The following is a 15,885-nucleotide window of genomic DNA, read 5'->3' as shown; positions in this document are numbered from 1 at the left end:
GATTAACATTGAGGGCAGATTTTATTCAGCAATTCATGAACATTTATCAGAGATTCAACAATTAAATCAAATTGTTAAGATGATATTATTTGTATTTACAATAAAAAAAAATTAAAAAAAAAGAATACAAAATAGAAGCATCTTCAACAGGGCTTACATATTTTGGACCACACTGTACAAACATCAATGAATATTAGAAAACTTTTCACATGAAAACTCCACAGAAAACCTTTTGATGTTGGAAAAAAAGAAAAAAGACCTCATTGAACATCATCTACAAAAAAAAATAAAAAAATAAAAATAAAAAAAATACCCTCCTCTGCTTTTCTCCCTTTTTAAATCTGCAGAATTTCCGTGACCTTGGAGCATGTGGGACACTAAATGTGCAGTGTTTCATGAAAAGGCTTAGCTGGAAGGATCAGGCTGGAGTTAGAAGGGGGTTCATTGGAGATCAATAAAAACCTTTAGTATCTGTGCAAGGGCATAGGTTTGAGGAGAAAAAGACTGGCATTAGAAAATAGAGCAAAATGGCAAGGGAGATCGGTACAGGCTTACATTTTTACCCGCTTGTCTGCCAAATAAAGGGTCACAAAGACGGGATACCACACAGTTTTAGTTTGTGAGAGGTGGAGGAGAGTGTGTAACAGAACAGAGAACGGGTGCGTCAATAGATGATAGACTTTTTTTTTTTTTTAGTTTTAAAGAAATTGATTAGAAAAGAAGGGAAGCAGAAAAAAAGAGAACGCTCACAGGGGAACTGTCATTAACCTCACTGAGCATTGCAAGTAAACACACGCACACATCACGACCGACGTGCACACGAGAGCATTTTTCTACTGTAAATAACTCTTCAAGGGCTGAGGCAGTTGATATGATAGCTGTATGGTGGGCAGTTTTTTTTCATGCATCAAACGGTGTGTGGGTCCCGTTTATAAATGGTTTTCGATTGGTCTATCTTTGCTGTCAAACACATGATTGATTTTCCACGCGTAGCCCGTGACACAGACCAGTAGGCAGGACTACGTCATTCTTACAAAACCTTCAAATCCCTCAAATACATAACTACATGTATGAAAAGACAACCCATGTGGGGGGAATATTTGATTAAAAATCCAGTAGTTCACAGCGAAATTTCAAATCCCTACAATTTCATCCCTAGTGCTCAAACAAACTCAAACTCTAACAAACGCCACATAAAATTGGTATTTTAAAGTAATTTTCATTATTTAAATACTAAAACCAAAGGTGTTAGCCAGATAAAAAAAAAAAGCTTCCAACCTACACAATTAGTATCAGGGATTCACAGTGATTTGAGCCACCTCAAGGGGTGACAAGTGAAACCTTTCTCATCTAAACCTCTAACATCCATGGTCTGGTGTTCTCTTTGCAATTACAGTGTGTGGCGTCATTATGCCAAGATCTAAAAAGCTCTCCTAAGGCCTTCAGGGAAATAAAAAAGGTTGTGGAGACCTATGAATCTGGCAAGAGAAAAAGATCTCCAAATTGTTTGAAAGATATCCCTCCACTGCCAGGAAAAATCCTCTACAGGTGGCACAAATTGCAAACAACTGCCAGTGTTTTCCGGGGCTGGCCGCTGCAGCAAATTTTGTCATCACAGGGTTCGCAGGTAGCCGTAACTGTTGGTGTCAAAGTGCGGCCGTCTACAATCAGAGAGAGATTGCAGAAATTTGACCTGCGTGGGGAGGCGTGCCAGGGAAAAGCCTTTGCTGTCCAAAAAAGAGCCAAAAAGGCCAGTTTGCCAATGAGCATATAGGCAAAGACCAGGCCTGATCTGCACAGATGAGTGTGGCCACAGTAACAGAAGACATGATTGGTATTAACAAATGACACCTTTTCAAAACCTCATACCAACTGTGACATATGGTGGTGGAAATGTTATAGTTTTTTTTCTCAGCTTGCACATATTGATTGACTTATGAATTGAGCATCATATCAAAGAGAGCTTGAAGCTAATGTGAGGCCATGAGTCTGGAAATGGAAGTTGAATCAGAAGTGGACCTTTGAACAGGATAGCGATACCGAGCACACAAGCAAATACCAGGAAATGGTTCAAAAAGCTAAAATGGAGGGTTGTGGATGGAATGATTGATTCAAAGTCGAGATATGAATCCCTTTGAAAGGTTGTGGAAAGGCCGTCTTGCAACTGAAGGAATTTGGCATTGAAAAGTGTTCAAAAATTTCAGCAAGTTGATGTCAGAGACTGCAACCAACAGTGAGGTCACCCATTGCTTTGTGAACGGCCCTTATGACGCCTCGAGATCAGATTTTGGCCGGCGCCATCTTGCTAGTTCGGGGAGGGTTGAAGCTGGAAGTGACCATATATGGACGAGCTGGGGAGGAGCGAGCGGTGGATCTGACTTAATCTGACGATACTACATCCCACCCACTAAAAACACGGCTTTTTTAAGCTTATTTTCTAATTAATGACAGGACTATTTTTTTATATGAACGACTAAAAAACGATGAAGGAGGAGCAGCTTTAGCTTGTGAAATCAAAATAACTCGTGGGGAATTTTTTTTTTTTACTTAGAATTTTATGAGACTAGTTGAATGGGAGTCTATGGAGACGGAGGCTCTTTGGAGCTTAAGCCACTTCCGCAGTGGCCTAAATTTTCAGACCCGGAAGCTACGTCTACTTTTATATGCAGTCAATGTGCAGAACATACAGTATACAAGACATTAATTTTGCTTAAGCTGAGAATACTAGCTTCTATTGTCAGGGGTATACTTACTTTTTCTCAGAGGGTTTTAACATCTATTGATAATTCTGTTGAATAAACAACGGAAGAAGCTAATATTTCTCGTGTTTTTCAAGTATACCACCTTTATCTGTGGCTGCTGTATCAAATAGCAGCAAATATGTAAAAAAAAAAAAAAGGCAACAATTTCCATGGAACATAATCTTTTTTTCACATGATATGGTTACAAGTGATTCAGCTGTATCTTTTATAAAACTGAATTATAAGTCTGAATTGACTTTCCACAAAAAAAAAAATATATATATATATATATATATTTGCAGCTTTAAGGTTAGAGTACCTGTCTTAGGGGGAATGTTGAAAATGTCTTTTGCACCTTTGAAATTGTGTTCCATCACAGCAGGAAACAAGGGTTTTTAATCTAGTGACCACAGGGGAGGATGCCAGGAATCAAAGAGAGCTTTCACTCTCTTACTAACCAAACAGCTTTCTAGATAGAAGAGTGTGCATTAAGCTGTGTGCACTTCATGTCGTGAGGTGGGAAGGGAGGTTGTGGAGGCTGAGGGCTAAATGGGCATGGAGCATGCCAAGACCTTGTTTTTACCAACAACCAACATGTTTCAGTTGTCTGACACCAACCATACCTTACCCATATTCTATCTGATCAAACCTCAATCTGTCATAATATATATATTCTCAAATGTTATGTATTTCTCTGTAGTAAATAATCAGGACTATTGAAATCATGCTGGGTAGAGTTTAACACCCCAAACTTTTGTTAATCTGCTTAATTCGCCTTTAACTGAACCATGCATGTCCAAAGTGACAGGAGCTCAGTGAAAAACATTCACAGACACAAAAGTTCTTGACATATTTTGGTTTAATATTATGTATTCTTGTCCCTCACCGCAAGATGATGAGAGCAAAAATAGGTTTTCAGGGCCAATAACTATAATATAGCCACTATAGTTCAAGAGGGCAGGAATTTGAAGAAAGAAAAAAAAATCCACTGGATTGGCGCTGAATGTAAAACAGTGTTAGAGAGTTTTGCAGTATCATCTGTATTTACATTCTAGCCCGGTGATAAGACTCGCTTTAAGCTAATATGTCCTTTGCTGCTCTGTAGCTCATCTGGACCTCTGACCTCGATGGAGGACAGCGAGCTAAAAGCTCTCCAGTGATCAATAATGTATTAGATTATCATTACTCAGTGTAATTACTTCAAATTCAGACAAATAATTAGAAATGACAAGGTTTTTTGTTTTTTTCGTAGGCAGAGAATAAGTCGTTTATTGACGACTACTCCTGTATGCAAGATTACACTGACACCATTGCGCTGATTCTAATGGTGTGATAACACAGAGAGCCCTTTTAAATCATCCACCATCATCATCATCAGCTCCTGTCATCTCCAAGTGCTCAGGCATTATTGCAGTCGCACAAAAATGGTGATTAAACGTGTCATCAAAATTTTAAAGAAGTGTCGGTTAAACCTTCTTCTTGCCTCTCCGTCTAATGACTTCCTGAAAGTTATGCGGTTCACTCTGTGAAGTGAGTTGGAAAATGCCATGTTATCCCTTGCATTAGCCTAACCTGTTTTTCCTTTGGGAAAAAAACAGACTGCTGGGTTTGTATCGCTTCGCTAAGCTAATGCTTAACTGCTCCTCACTGCGCTGGGCGAGCACCTGATTCTTACTGGAGAGTGGTGCCATCCTGTGCAAATCAGCTTTCACTGGCTTTATGCTGCTGAGGGCTCTTCCTTTTATCGGCTATTAAAATCAGGACTTCCTTATCTGTTGGTGACATGAAGGTCATAAAGACTGCAATGAACTGGAGTATAAGAAGTTGAAATGAGCTTTTTCCCCGGACGAATGTTTTCACTGAAAAAAATTCAAATAGCCCACTGTGTAAGATGTAAAAAAAAAAAAACGACTTTGGCACACTTTTCTACCCGTGCTTTTTTTTCTGGGACCAAAAAAAAATAATACAAGGCAACGGTATTGAATTATGTTTGCCTTTGTCTCGGTGTCATCACTTAGCGTGAAACTCGCACCTCAGCAGGCTTTCTGTTTACTGTTCGGAAAGACAGCAGATTCCAACGTCTGGCCTCTTGGCCTCGGCGGCATCCAAGAGGCTTAATGAGAGCACGCGAAGCCGTGAGGCGGCCGGGGAGGGATGCCGGGGGTCTGTCGTCCGCAGCAAACGCACGAGAAGGGATCCGGTGATGTGACGGGAACAGTGACGAACGCGCTTCAAACCACCCTTAAAGCCATTTTTAGTTCCAGTTCAGCGGTTGACAACGGTGGCGATAACACCATCAAATTCGACAAATTAAAAGCACACAGCAGACAAGGCAGCGACTGGAAGGTGTCAACACATCTGGATTCCTTAAATCCAACTCGATATGAAGCATCGAGTACATTATCAAAAAAAAACAAAAAAACACACGTTTTAAACTGCGCGGCAACGTTCAAAGAGATCTCTGAAAACACAGACACTCAATTGCGTTCTAAAAAAAAATAAATAACAGAACATTGCAACAATAATGTTGCCCTCAGGTCTACGGCCTGCTTTAGCTTCTTTCCCATCGAAGACTTGTTTCCTGATATCTCTCACAGCAGCAAAGGAAACAAGTGTTGGCACAGGCGAGCTGACACACATATATCCATTATACTGCGGACTGTTTGCTGCTAATGGGATTTCGGAAGATGGAAATGGAAAGGAGGACAGGCAGAGGCTGAAAGAGTTGCAGAACAAGAGCGAGAAAGACGGTTTTGTTGCAGCGCATGTGCGGCAGAGCGCTTCAGATGCTTGAATTCTTTACCATTAGTCGCTGATATCCCTGGTATTCATGGTATTTTTAACATCTCACGCTGCTGCACTCATTTTAAGTTAGCTTTTCTGAAAGTATATGAGAAAAAAAAACGTTTTGAGTGTAGAGGAGAGCAGGGAGGAAACGCTTCAGAAGTGGCTGCCTACCATGCTTTTCCACATGAAAGGCTCGTGTGTAACGAAGTTATATAAGAAATATCCCACACAGCCGAGGGCATCTTAGCGAGGGCCACGGAGGAGTTAAGCTACCAGGGACACCAGCACGAAGGACTCCGACAAAAGCCAAGGAGTGAAACATTGTTTTGAATTCTGAGCATAATAAATAAAACTACTGTATCATTTAGCAATGTTTGGATGCGAATGGTTTTGGCCACTCCCGCAGTTGGAAGTGCTAATGTAGTTTGTCAGTAATTGTGCCGAAATAGGAGAGATTGTTTCTCAAACTAAATAAAAACAGCACATTTCGGAAACACAAAACTGCTCAGCTCGCTATGTGTTGCTGTAACCAAGATATCCGCTGAAAAAAAGAGATTGATGGACTCGTGTATTTTTAAGATATTAGCACCGTGTCAAGTGTTCGAACCAAACCGGTCAAGCTTGCCACCGCTAGGATTTAAAGTGCGTGACCGTCAGTGGCGGTGCTGTCATTATAGACTGTATATAAAAGTGGAGCGTAGCTTTCGGGTTTAAAACAATGCGGCTGATGCGGAAGTGCCTTAAGCTCCGATACCACCGAGTGCCACTAGGGGTTGGCTCCAAAAAGCCTCCGGCTCCATAGACTTACATGCAACTTCTCTCGTGGAATTCAAAGACAGTAAATTGTTTTTCATATATGTCTCTGCCCTGATTATGTAGATATTTCGGGTTGAAATTTCAAAAATAGTCAAAGGCTTATTAAGGAGTTAACAGGGGAAAGAAGGGCCACATTTACTGGACCCAGGTTATTGTGCTACGTAACTGCCCACAGCAAGGTCATTTATTCAACTTTTAAATGAACAACAAGCATTTGTAACACCTTCTTTATGATATGTTTGTGACATCTGAGATTCCATTACTTTAAATTAACTATTCAGAACAATTATTGATCATTCTATACATTTCTGTAGCAGTAATTTAATAAAAAACTTGACTGATGGTCAATCACTTACATGCATAATGAATGCAGATGCTTGAACACAGGGTACGAGTCAACAAGTGTTTTAATTAGTATGAAAATGAACATGATATGGTCTTTTCTGTCACCCAGTTAAATACAAATTTGGGAGCAAAACAATAAATGAGTAAGTTTTGTGTTTTAGAAGAATGCTGCTCCTCCTTCTGATACTTTTCACAGTCCTGAAAATTCTGCACCAGAAAGTTAACTAAAATGAACGTAGTTTGCATTTCGTTTCCAGTTATTTGTTCTTAAAAGCTTTATATCCCAAGACAGTTGGTCAGTCACATCAATATTATAAAAAAAGATAAGGCACTTTCACTCAGTCTGTGTGCTTTCACTAATTATGTTAGTCTTTTATTATTATTTTTTGTCTGTGGGCCACTGCTGCATAAATTTGGGGTTTTACACATTTCTCTTTCATTTCTTTGTTTGTCTCAAGGGATCAGGACATCATTTTAATACTGACTGAGAGGGCACCTTATTTAATTCATGTTTCATTTTACTGTTTCGCCCCCAATATATCACCGCTCTTCATCCAGATGTAATCACAAACTAGACCAGAAGCTAGAAGTCTCAAAATAGCACAATTTGCGAGCAGAATTAAAGCCGCTAATAGAAAAAAGCGTGGTTTTGTAATAAATCAAGACTCTGCTAACTCACTTCTGAGATGGTACATTTGTTTACCGTGACTTTGTTCAGGATTAATGTCAGAATAAAGCGTTTGTCTGAAAATACCGAAGGGCGAATATAGAAGCACTATTTTCATCTGTCAGAAGACTGCGTCACAAACAACATCCCTTGTCGGGATCCTGAATTAACTTCTCAAAAGTGCTACTTGTTTTGTGGAAGAAAGGCATCTTTATGCCATTCTCTTCCAAAAAGATACAGAAATTCATATCACACACACTGACTAACACGCATCACATGGTTTCAGAAGGATCTCACACACGCATCCAACAAACAAGCACTTCATAGAGAGGCTGGAGATTTTCATGTGACCGTTCACAGCCCTGCTTCCTGCGAACACAAACACCACCGCTGTTGCTGCAGAAACATTTCCACCTCAGTCTCCACATGTTCCCTCTGCTGAGCTGTGCCCATTCAAGGGGCTCTTTAATGGACTTCTGCTGGCTGCCTGTCAGCGAGGGTAACTGAGTCAGCGACTGCTCAACTTGAGCCAGCATTACTATCTTGGCTTAAGCAGTGATTCACACACACGTCTAAAAAAAAAACCCCGCCAGCGTCACCTTGCCAGTAGATTCATTCATTCACAACTAAGCACATTATTCAGAACATGACTCACTAATTGATAGATTCCTCTGTGGGCGTCGCTGCTTTTTCTCAAGTATATGCACATCCATTTAAATTTGTCATCATATATTTCAATTCATTACACAGGTCAAACCCAATTACACATGTTCGGATTAAATAAAAAGCAAATAGGAAAAAAGTCACAGCCCGCATTTCTTTTTTAATATGAATAGACATTTTACAGACTGATTGCATGAAGAAAAAATGACCACAGACCAAAAATAAATGTTTGTTATGTAAAAATACATTCAATTAAAATGTCAAATAAAAAAAAAAAAAATTGAAATAAATTGTTAAGAATGATAAACAATCTGCATAATAGTAATCTTGTTTTTTTTGGTACAACTTCCAAACACACTCCTCTAGTTTAGAGGAATTTCACCGAGCCTGGAGAGACAGTCTAATAACATTTCAAAAAGCTCTTTGTAATGCCAGAACTGCCTGTTATTCATCATTAAAAGAGAAAAACAAGAACAACTCCGGGTTTCTTTTCAACAATGTCCAGACTGACTGCACTGTTGAGCCCTATATTCCTTTATATCTCAGTAGGAATGACTTCATGAACTTCTTTACAACTAAACTGGCTACTAAAAGAGGAAGAACATATTCACATGCTCTCTCTTGCACTGCACGCATTTCCAATTTGGGCCTGTTGCTCTATTTTTTTCTGGTATTATCCAAATTCTTACTTTTATTGTTTTATGATCTTTGTCTTTCACAAAAATCTTTTCCAAAATGCATAAAATTCCACTTTAGTTGTACATATTTGGCTTCTTTTGTGTTTCTTTACATTTTTCTAATAACATTTAAAAAATCAAGTTATATATATATATATATATATATATATATATATATATATATATATATATATATATATATATATGTTTTTTTTTTTTTTTTTTTTTTTTTTATTGTCTGTGAAGTGTATAGGACCATGCTAATCATGGTGATATTACACTCATAATGTAATTATTTTTCAGAAATGATTGTAAAAAAAACAGCCATCTTGCCAATATTTTCTCATGTTAGTTTGCCTCTGCCTCGATCTCATTTTCACTGGCAGTAAATAACACAAGACATAGGCCAATTTCATTTAATAGAAAAACATAACAGCATTATGCCGTACATTGCCTTAAAACACTGGTTATGTACTTTTTAGATGCACAAAAATTACAGTTCGTAGTCATTATCTTCAGGATTTTACAGCACCTGAAAAGAAGCTGCAGACCAAGAAGTATGATCAAAGAGACGAGGTCAAAACATTGTTGCCTTTATGGCGGGACTTTTAATTCAGAATGAGGGCTTTTATTCTGAAACGGACACAGGAAGTGAGGGCAATGGGCTGGCCGATGGCGACTTCCTCAGTGAGTCACGGTGTAACTTTGATCACCAAGTCAATCATTTACTCAATCAGTGACAGACGTGTTTACAGGGTTGGCCCTGTTGTTACAGTCTAGTCAAAAACAGTGCTGCGTTCTCAAAGCTACTGCTCTCAACATAGATAATGAACTGCCTGACCTTTTCCACCTCATAACACCCACTCAGCCACTTAAACACCAAACTATATCAGAAAACCGTAATCCCAACTGTGTCCAAAAATTAAATCAAGTGCTGTTCTGTTTTCATTTTCAATATCAATAAAGCAGGAAATCTATATATAAAAAAACCCCACTTATTTCTTCCTGCTGACCTTCCATATGTATATATACACACCCTATAGAAACACTATTTTTATACAGTGAATTTCTGCTGTCAATCATCGTGGGGAAGACAGCTTGCCGGAGAGAAGACTCCACTCCTGTGTGCTGCTGACTGACTGACTGACAGTTGCCTTTGAGCACAGATGCTGCTAACATGTTGCTTTTAATGTGGATTCTCAGTAATGACAACATGCAAACATGTTCAAAAATGTGTAAATATGCTGAAGAAGGTACAATGTTTAGCATGCTTACGTTTTCTAATTAGTCCAATAAATACCTGCACAGTGAGGCTGATTTGAATGGGTTTAGTGGTCTTAAAAAAATAGCATTAGACAATTCACTTAACCCTTGTAGAATTAATTCAAATACTCTTTCAAAAAAGACAATAGAGTAAAAAAAAAATGTCCACACAATCCAGAAAAACATGAAATGGCCATCAGGATGATGTGTGATTCAGTCATTCAATTTTCTGCTTTGTTGAGCATGCCTCGTGGAAACAGCGTTACAGTAACTACCTATGACAATTTGGCAAGTATTTATATTCTATGGCTTTTGACATTCATTTAAGCGTTATATAACCGAAGGTCAGAGCTGTCGAGATTTCTTTTACTTTCTGTTAAACACACTGAATTTAAATGAGACGGTATAATTAACAATCTGCCTGCTTAACAGGCCTCTTGGTCACATGCCACATGTCACATTTTCTTCCGTGAGGACACGGGTTGGCTATGATGAAAGCCTCATCTCTTCGCCGAGAATACTTCGCTGTCATTGTCTTGTGCTCGTTACATTAAACTTGGGGGGAATTACATCACCCTGTAACCCCTCGATTTTTTTTCCATCATGTAGTTTTTTGTAATTCCTTTGAAGTGAAGCATCACCCGGTAATTACTGAATCCCATCTGCTAGAAGCATAATTCATATATTGATGAGTATAATACGCAAGCCTGTAAATTGTACTATCGTATAAACAGTGTTAAAATTGGATTAGGTTTACATTTTTAGCATCTGAGCTTTACATTTGCTCTTGCTCGCTTTCATATGCAAGCTTACGCACAGCTGCGCAGCAAGAAGCCAGAGTGTTGCCTCGAGTATTTTATATTCGCACAGGCCTGTTTATGCGTATGTTCGGTGTGTACTCCACCGGTGTGTTGGCATCAGAGCTCCACCGCATATGTGTGTGCGCGCTTGCTTGTGTATGTGTATGTGTTTGTGTAGGTAAAGGTACGTACCAGCAGGACAGTCCCCTTCTGACATAATAAGTACTTCAGACTGCTGTTTGCAGGCATCCCTGCGCAGGAAACACTCGTTCTGGTAGTTCTTATTGTTGGAGCCGCAGACTGGGGCATAATCATTGTTGCACTGCAAGGAGGAGAGGAGAAAACAGGTAAGAAGAGGAGCACAGAGAGGGAAGGAGGTCAAATTATGGTCATCTAAAAAAAATAAATAAAAAAAAATAAAGAGTGCGTGACCTCAAATACATTTTCAGAACTCTGAACAGATTGAACACTTTTTAGTCTTAAAACTGTTCACCCAAACACCCACATTGCTCACATCACTCTTTGCTACCAAGTCATATAATGAACTGAAACTGACCAACAACTTTGTGCAGACAGTTTCGCAGCAGCACAAGAGGGCCGTTTTGGACAGGTATCATTCCAGGTGGAAAGATGTGGTTTTATATTCGACACCTACTTATCCAAATGAGTGGAGAACAGCTCAGACGACTATTTCTTCATTCACATGTAATTTTCAGGGTGTAAATAATCACTTCTTTTTGTAGGTTTTCTTCTGTTAAACCCACTGTCTTTAAGTCAACTTCATGACTCAAGTTATTGGCCCTGAGATTGTCCCATATCTACAACAACACTAGCTGGACTTTTTAAGCCAGTATACAGCAGAACAAACTTCAACCATGACGTGCACCAGTGAACTACCTGACGAGCCTCTATCACAGGACTAATATACCGGAGGTCCCTCCCACAAGGATAAACCATAAATGGTCCATTACCAATTAAGACATTTAATTAATATTTCTGTGATTTCCTGTTTGACAGTCTGGACTTTCAAGCTGGTGGAGACACAGAGAGGAGCACAAACATTTGGTAACAAAAATGTATGAAGAAAAAGGAATTTGAATGTTTGTGACCAATGTGTAGTTGTTTCTTTAACGTGTATATGAAAACCTTATGCATCATGAAACGACTGAAAGGACCAGAACTGTTTGCCAGGTAGGCTAACATGCTAAAACCCATGTGCTCCATTACACTTCACTGCTAACATAAACTTAGCCAAGGAGGCTAAGGTCACACACTATAATAAAGAATAAAAACTAACCCAACAACTTTTCTTTCGGGCTAAATGGTACAAAGTAAAAGAACAGGAAGTTGTAGTGCATTGTAGCCAACCTACTGTAGTAATCCATGTTATGGCAAGGGAATAAAAAAGTAAATATCCATCATTATTTTAGGATATTGAGGTCAGTCAGTCCTGTAAATATCAAGAGCTTTGAGAGCTTCTTAAAGTGCAGTTGTAACGGTACCTCAGATTAGAAGCTGACATACTAATGTTTCCCAAAGTTCAATCAGCAAACACGACTCGACATCAACTGTTCCTCAACAGTCTGCGATGACCTCCGGTTTGTTCCTATTCTCCCAACAGGACAGTGACCCTAAAGCACACCTCCGGGCTATGAAAGGGCTCCACAATCACCATACCCGAATGGAAATGAGGTGGTCTGGGATGAGTTGGGCCTGAGTCGAAAGGAAAAGCAACCAGCAAGTGCTCATCATGTGTGGAAGCTTCTTCAAGACATTCGGAAACCAACTTTAGGTGAGCACCTCACCAAGCCGGTTGAGAGAATGTAAAGTGTGCAAAATCAAAAAATACACAACCTATTTTGCTTTGGTTATACTTTTGTATTTGAGACATAAATCGAAATATGTTGTTTGTTGGTTCTGATGATTCTTTGGTTTTGTTAAAATGAATTAAAACTGCTTGGATGACTAGCTGTGTTCAAGCATCCGTGTGGTACTGCACATACAGCAATTAAAACTAGCTAAAAAAAAAAATTAAAGATACAAGCCATATTAAATAACATCTTGTAGTTTGATAGATTTTATAAATTAGTGTTGAGATTGACAAACTTTCAGTTTGGTGCGGGAGTTTAAATAAAGGTGCATGAGTTTTTTTGTTCACGAGTTCATCACAGGCTTTCCACATTCATTCCTGAGGAATTATCATTCCTGAGGCACAGCTGGATGTGTGCTGTCAGCATTGTATTTAATTATGAACTGATTCATAATCACAACCAGCTGGAAATGTCACATTTGCAATACTTGAAAGACATTTTACTATTAATTAGAAAATACAAACAGATTCTTTGTTCTTTTATATTTAATGTTAACAAGGAGATTTGAAAACATTAAAAATATTCAGGGTCCTTTGCTTAAAGCAGGAAAATGCAAACACTAAAGAAAATGGTGCTTCTCATAATCCTGATGTTTCTATTTAGATTTTTCATTAAATTAGGCAGTCCAGATTTTTTAATCGGTCGTATTCGTACAGGATACATCTTCTGAAAATATAGCTGGCATTTACTGCTGCTCACCTCTTGTTGCTCCACTGGAGCAGTAGGAGGTTAAGTGACTTGCTCAAGGGCACTCAGCAGAATAGCTGCTAAGGCACAGGAGAACATTACTCATTCATTTCCCCGCATGGTTTGTTGGCTACGGAACAAGTCGAGATTTTTCAGATGACTGATGGCACTAGAGGGACGGGTCATAGTTTTCTCTTTTTTTTTTGTTTTATTTTAGCTATGGAGGAGAGATATTCATTTGATTTGATATTGATTCGCTACTGATACACCGCAGGAATAACAAATGTGATTATTCAATTGAGAAGTATCGCCCGCTATTCCCGGAGAGAAAGATCAGCTACCAGAGGGTCCAGAGAAATTGTTACTTCACAGTCACAGCCCATCGCCCGATTAAATGTAAAAAGTGCTGAAAAATGGTGTATGTGTGAAAATGTGTTCCTGCTGGGGTGTGACATCACAAGGACAAGGGGCTGACTGGATTGGCCCCACAGGAACAAAGGCGAAGGAACTCATGGCTCTTTGTCTCCACTTCTGTTCTAAGTCTCAAATGGATTGACCTGGAATCTTTTCTCTCTGGGCTAAACCATCTGCCTGTGTCCTCTAATAACACTACATGACTCTCACAAAAGGACATAAGTATACAAAGGCATCCACTCTCTGCTCGCTCAGAGGTTCTGATATGCAGAACTCTCTTCTGAATCGGGGTTAGCGAACATAGACAAATGTCCTAATCAGAAACAGAGTTGGTGAGATCAAATGTGCCGGATGATGAATATGTGGCCATAATAAATACAAAGCTAGCTTTTTTATAATTGCTCAAATATTGATAGCAGAATCTTTGGTAGCGCCGCTTTGGTTCCAATTGGTATCGAATTTCGAAACCCCGTCTTACCCGTATGTCCTCCAGAGGATACCGTGTCATTGTCACGTTTTGCCTCGTCTGGGTGTGAAAAATACACGCATGTAGGACCTGTGTTCAACAGGGAGGTCATTGGACAAAGTCAGGGAAGGCTGGTAGGTCGAGGGTGGAGGACTTCCACTCAGGAGATCAGAGGAAAAGTTCATGAGAAAACTACACAGATTTATTTTCCTTACCAAGTAGTTTCTGTGCCTAACTGGAACCTTACTTTTAATGCCGAGGCGAGGCAAAAACGTGACACTGATGCCCATCTGTCTTGTTGTGGACGAATGGGCGTATTACACACGTTGGCGTAACACCAAGTTGCAACAGAGTAGATGAAGGAAACAGCAATGTTTACACTAAGAAAACCGAGTTTAAAAATGGTCGCCAAATAGGTAAACTGTAAATCTTTAACCCTGTGTCAGGAATCCATTTAACAAATTAACTCAAATTTAAGGACAACAAGTGAGGCTATATTCACCCTCAGGATGCATTAAAAGCACAGCATATGTGATCACAGAGAGCAGAAAGAGAGAAACAGAGGAGAAGCCAGGCTGTCCCACTCCTTACCTCGAAGAGTTTTGTTGTTTGCGAACAAAGAAAAAAACAGAAATTCAGCAATTCTCCCATCATTCAGGTGATTGAGTATGAAAGACCTGAAAGGGGCCTGAAAACCTAGTATGAGCACTGAAACAGCATCTCAAATTCAGCTGGCTTGGTATTGATGGCACATGATACGCACACACAAGGTCTGATAGCCACAAGGAGAAGTGCAAAAAATAACCATGGCATTGATTCAGGAACCCAAGAGCATTATAACGATCAAGTGTGAACACTGTTTTTAACAAGCTGAAGGGGGAGGTGGGGTGTGTGTGTGTGTGTGTGTGTGTGTGTGGGAAGGAGGGTGGGGGCGGGGGGGGGGGCACTAGAATACACACAAAAGACAGTAAAAGGAGGAGGAGTAGAGGAGGGGAAAGAGAAACTGCACACTGGGTCTTGATCAAAGGGATCGGGAATGCAGGAAGGAAAGAGGCTGTGGAGAAGACCAGAGACAAAAAACGATGAGTGAAATTGGGCTAACTGGGGGGGAGGGGGGGGGGGTTGTTGGTGGAAATGGATGGCTGAGGCAGAAGGAGACTGAGGGGTAAATGAAAGTAAAAGGGAAATACAGAAGTGAGATGCGGACTGGCCAGAAAGAGAGCGAAAGAGAGAGGGAGGGAGGGAGAGACAGAGCCCTGGCTCAACAAACTTGGCAAGATAAAAAAGAACCACAGCGCCTGAAGACACCCAGGCATGGAGGAGGAGGAGGGGAGGGGGGAGGGAGGGGGCATGGTGAAATAAAAAAATATATGAAAGAGAAGAAGAAATGGGGACATAGACACAGAGAGGAAGAAGGATAAAAAAAAAATAAAAAAAAATCCCCTCAAAGGAGAGCTGGGGAGAGAATGAAAAAATGGCAACCCCACAAAGGCGCTTGGAATAGCTTACTGCAGGGCCAGTGCTTTTTTTTTTTTGTCATCCCCTATCATTCCCCTTTTTGCCTCCCACCCCTCGCTCCCATCTGGCTAGGGCTTGTTGTCCTTAACCTGGGGACTCTCGCTTTATGCCAGGCGTGATGCAACGGAAGGGAAAGCTGCCCGGTGGAGCCCTGCGGGTGTCTTCGTCTT

The 15,885-nt window shown here is 39.9% G+C and overlaps 1 protein-coding gene across 1 annotated transcript in view; it reads right to left on the bottom strand.

Moving 5' to 3' along the window:
- The window catches only part of tmeff2a (transmembrane protein with EGF-like and two follistatin-like domains 2a), a 112,387-nt gene that overhangs the window by 58,664 nt on the left and 37,838 nt on the right, over positions 1–15,885 (bottom strand). The window contains exon 3 of the mRNA XM_069154802.1: positions 10,952–11,081. Coding sequence (XP_069010903.1) covers positions 10,952–11,081 — 130 coding nt within the window. The remainder of the gene's footprint in view (positions 1–10,951; positions 11,082–15,885) is intronic.

This window comes from Embiotoca jacksoni, unplaced genomic scaffold (genome assembly GCF_022577435.1).
Source record: "Embiotoca jacksoni isolate LCO1_2020_lvr unplaced genomic scaffold, fEmbJac1.0.p SCAF_2, whole genome shotgun sequence".
Classification (NCBI taxonomy): domain Eukaryota; kingdom Metazoa; phylum Chordata; class Actinopteri; family Embiotocidae; genus Embiotoca; species Embiotoca jacksoni.
Note: the sequence above shows the minus strand (reverse complement) of the source record. Positions and strands in the feature narration are given on the sequence as shown.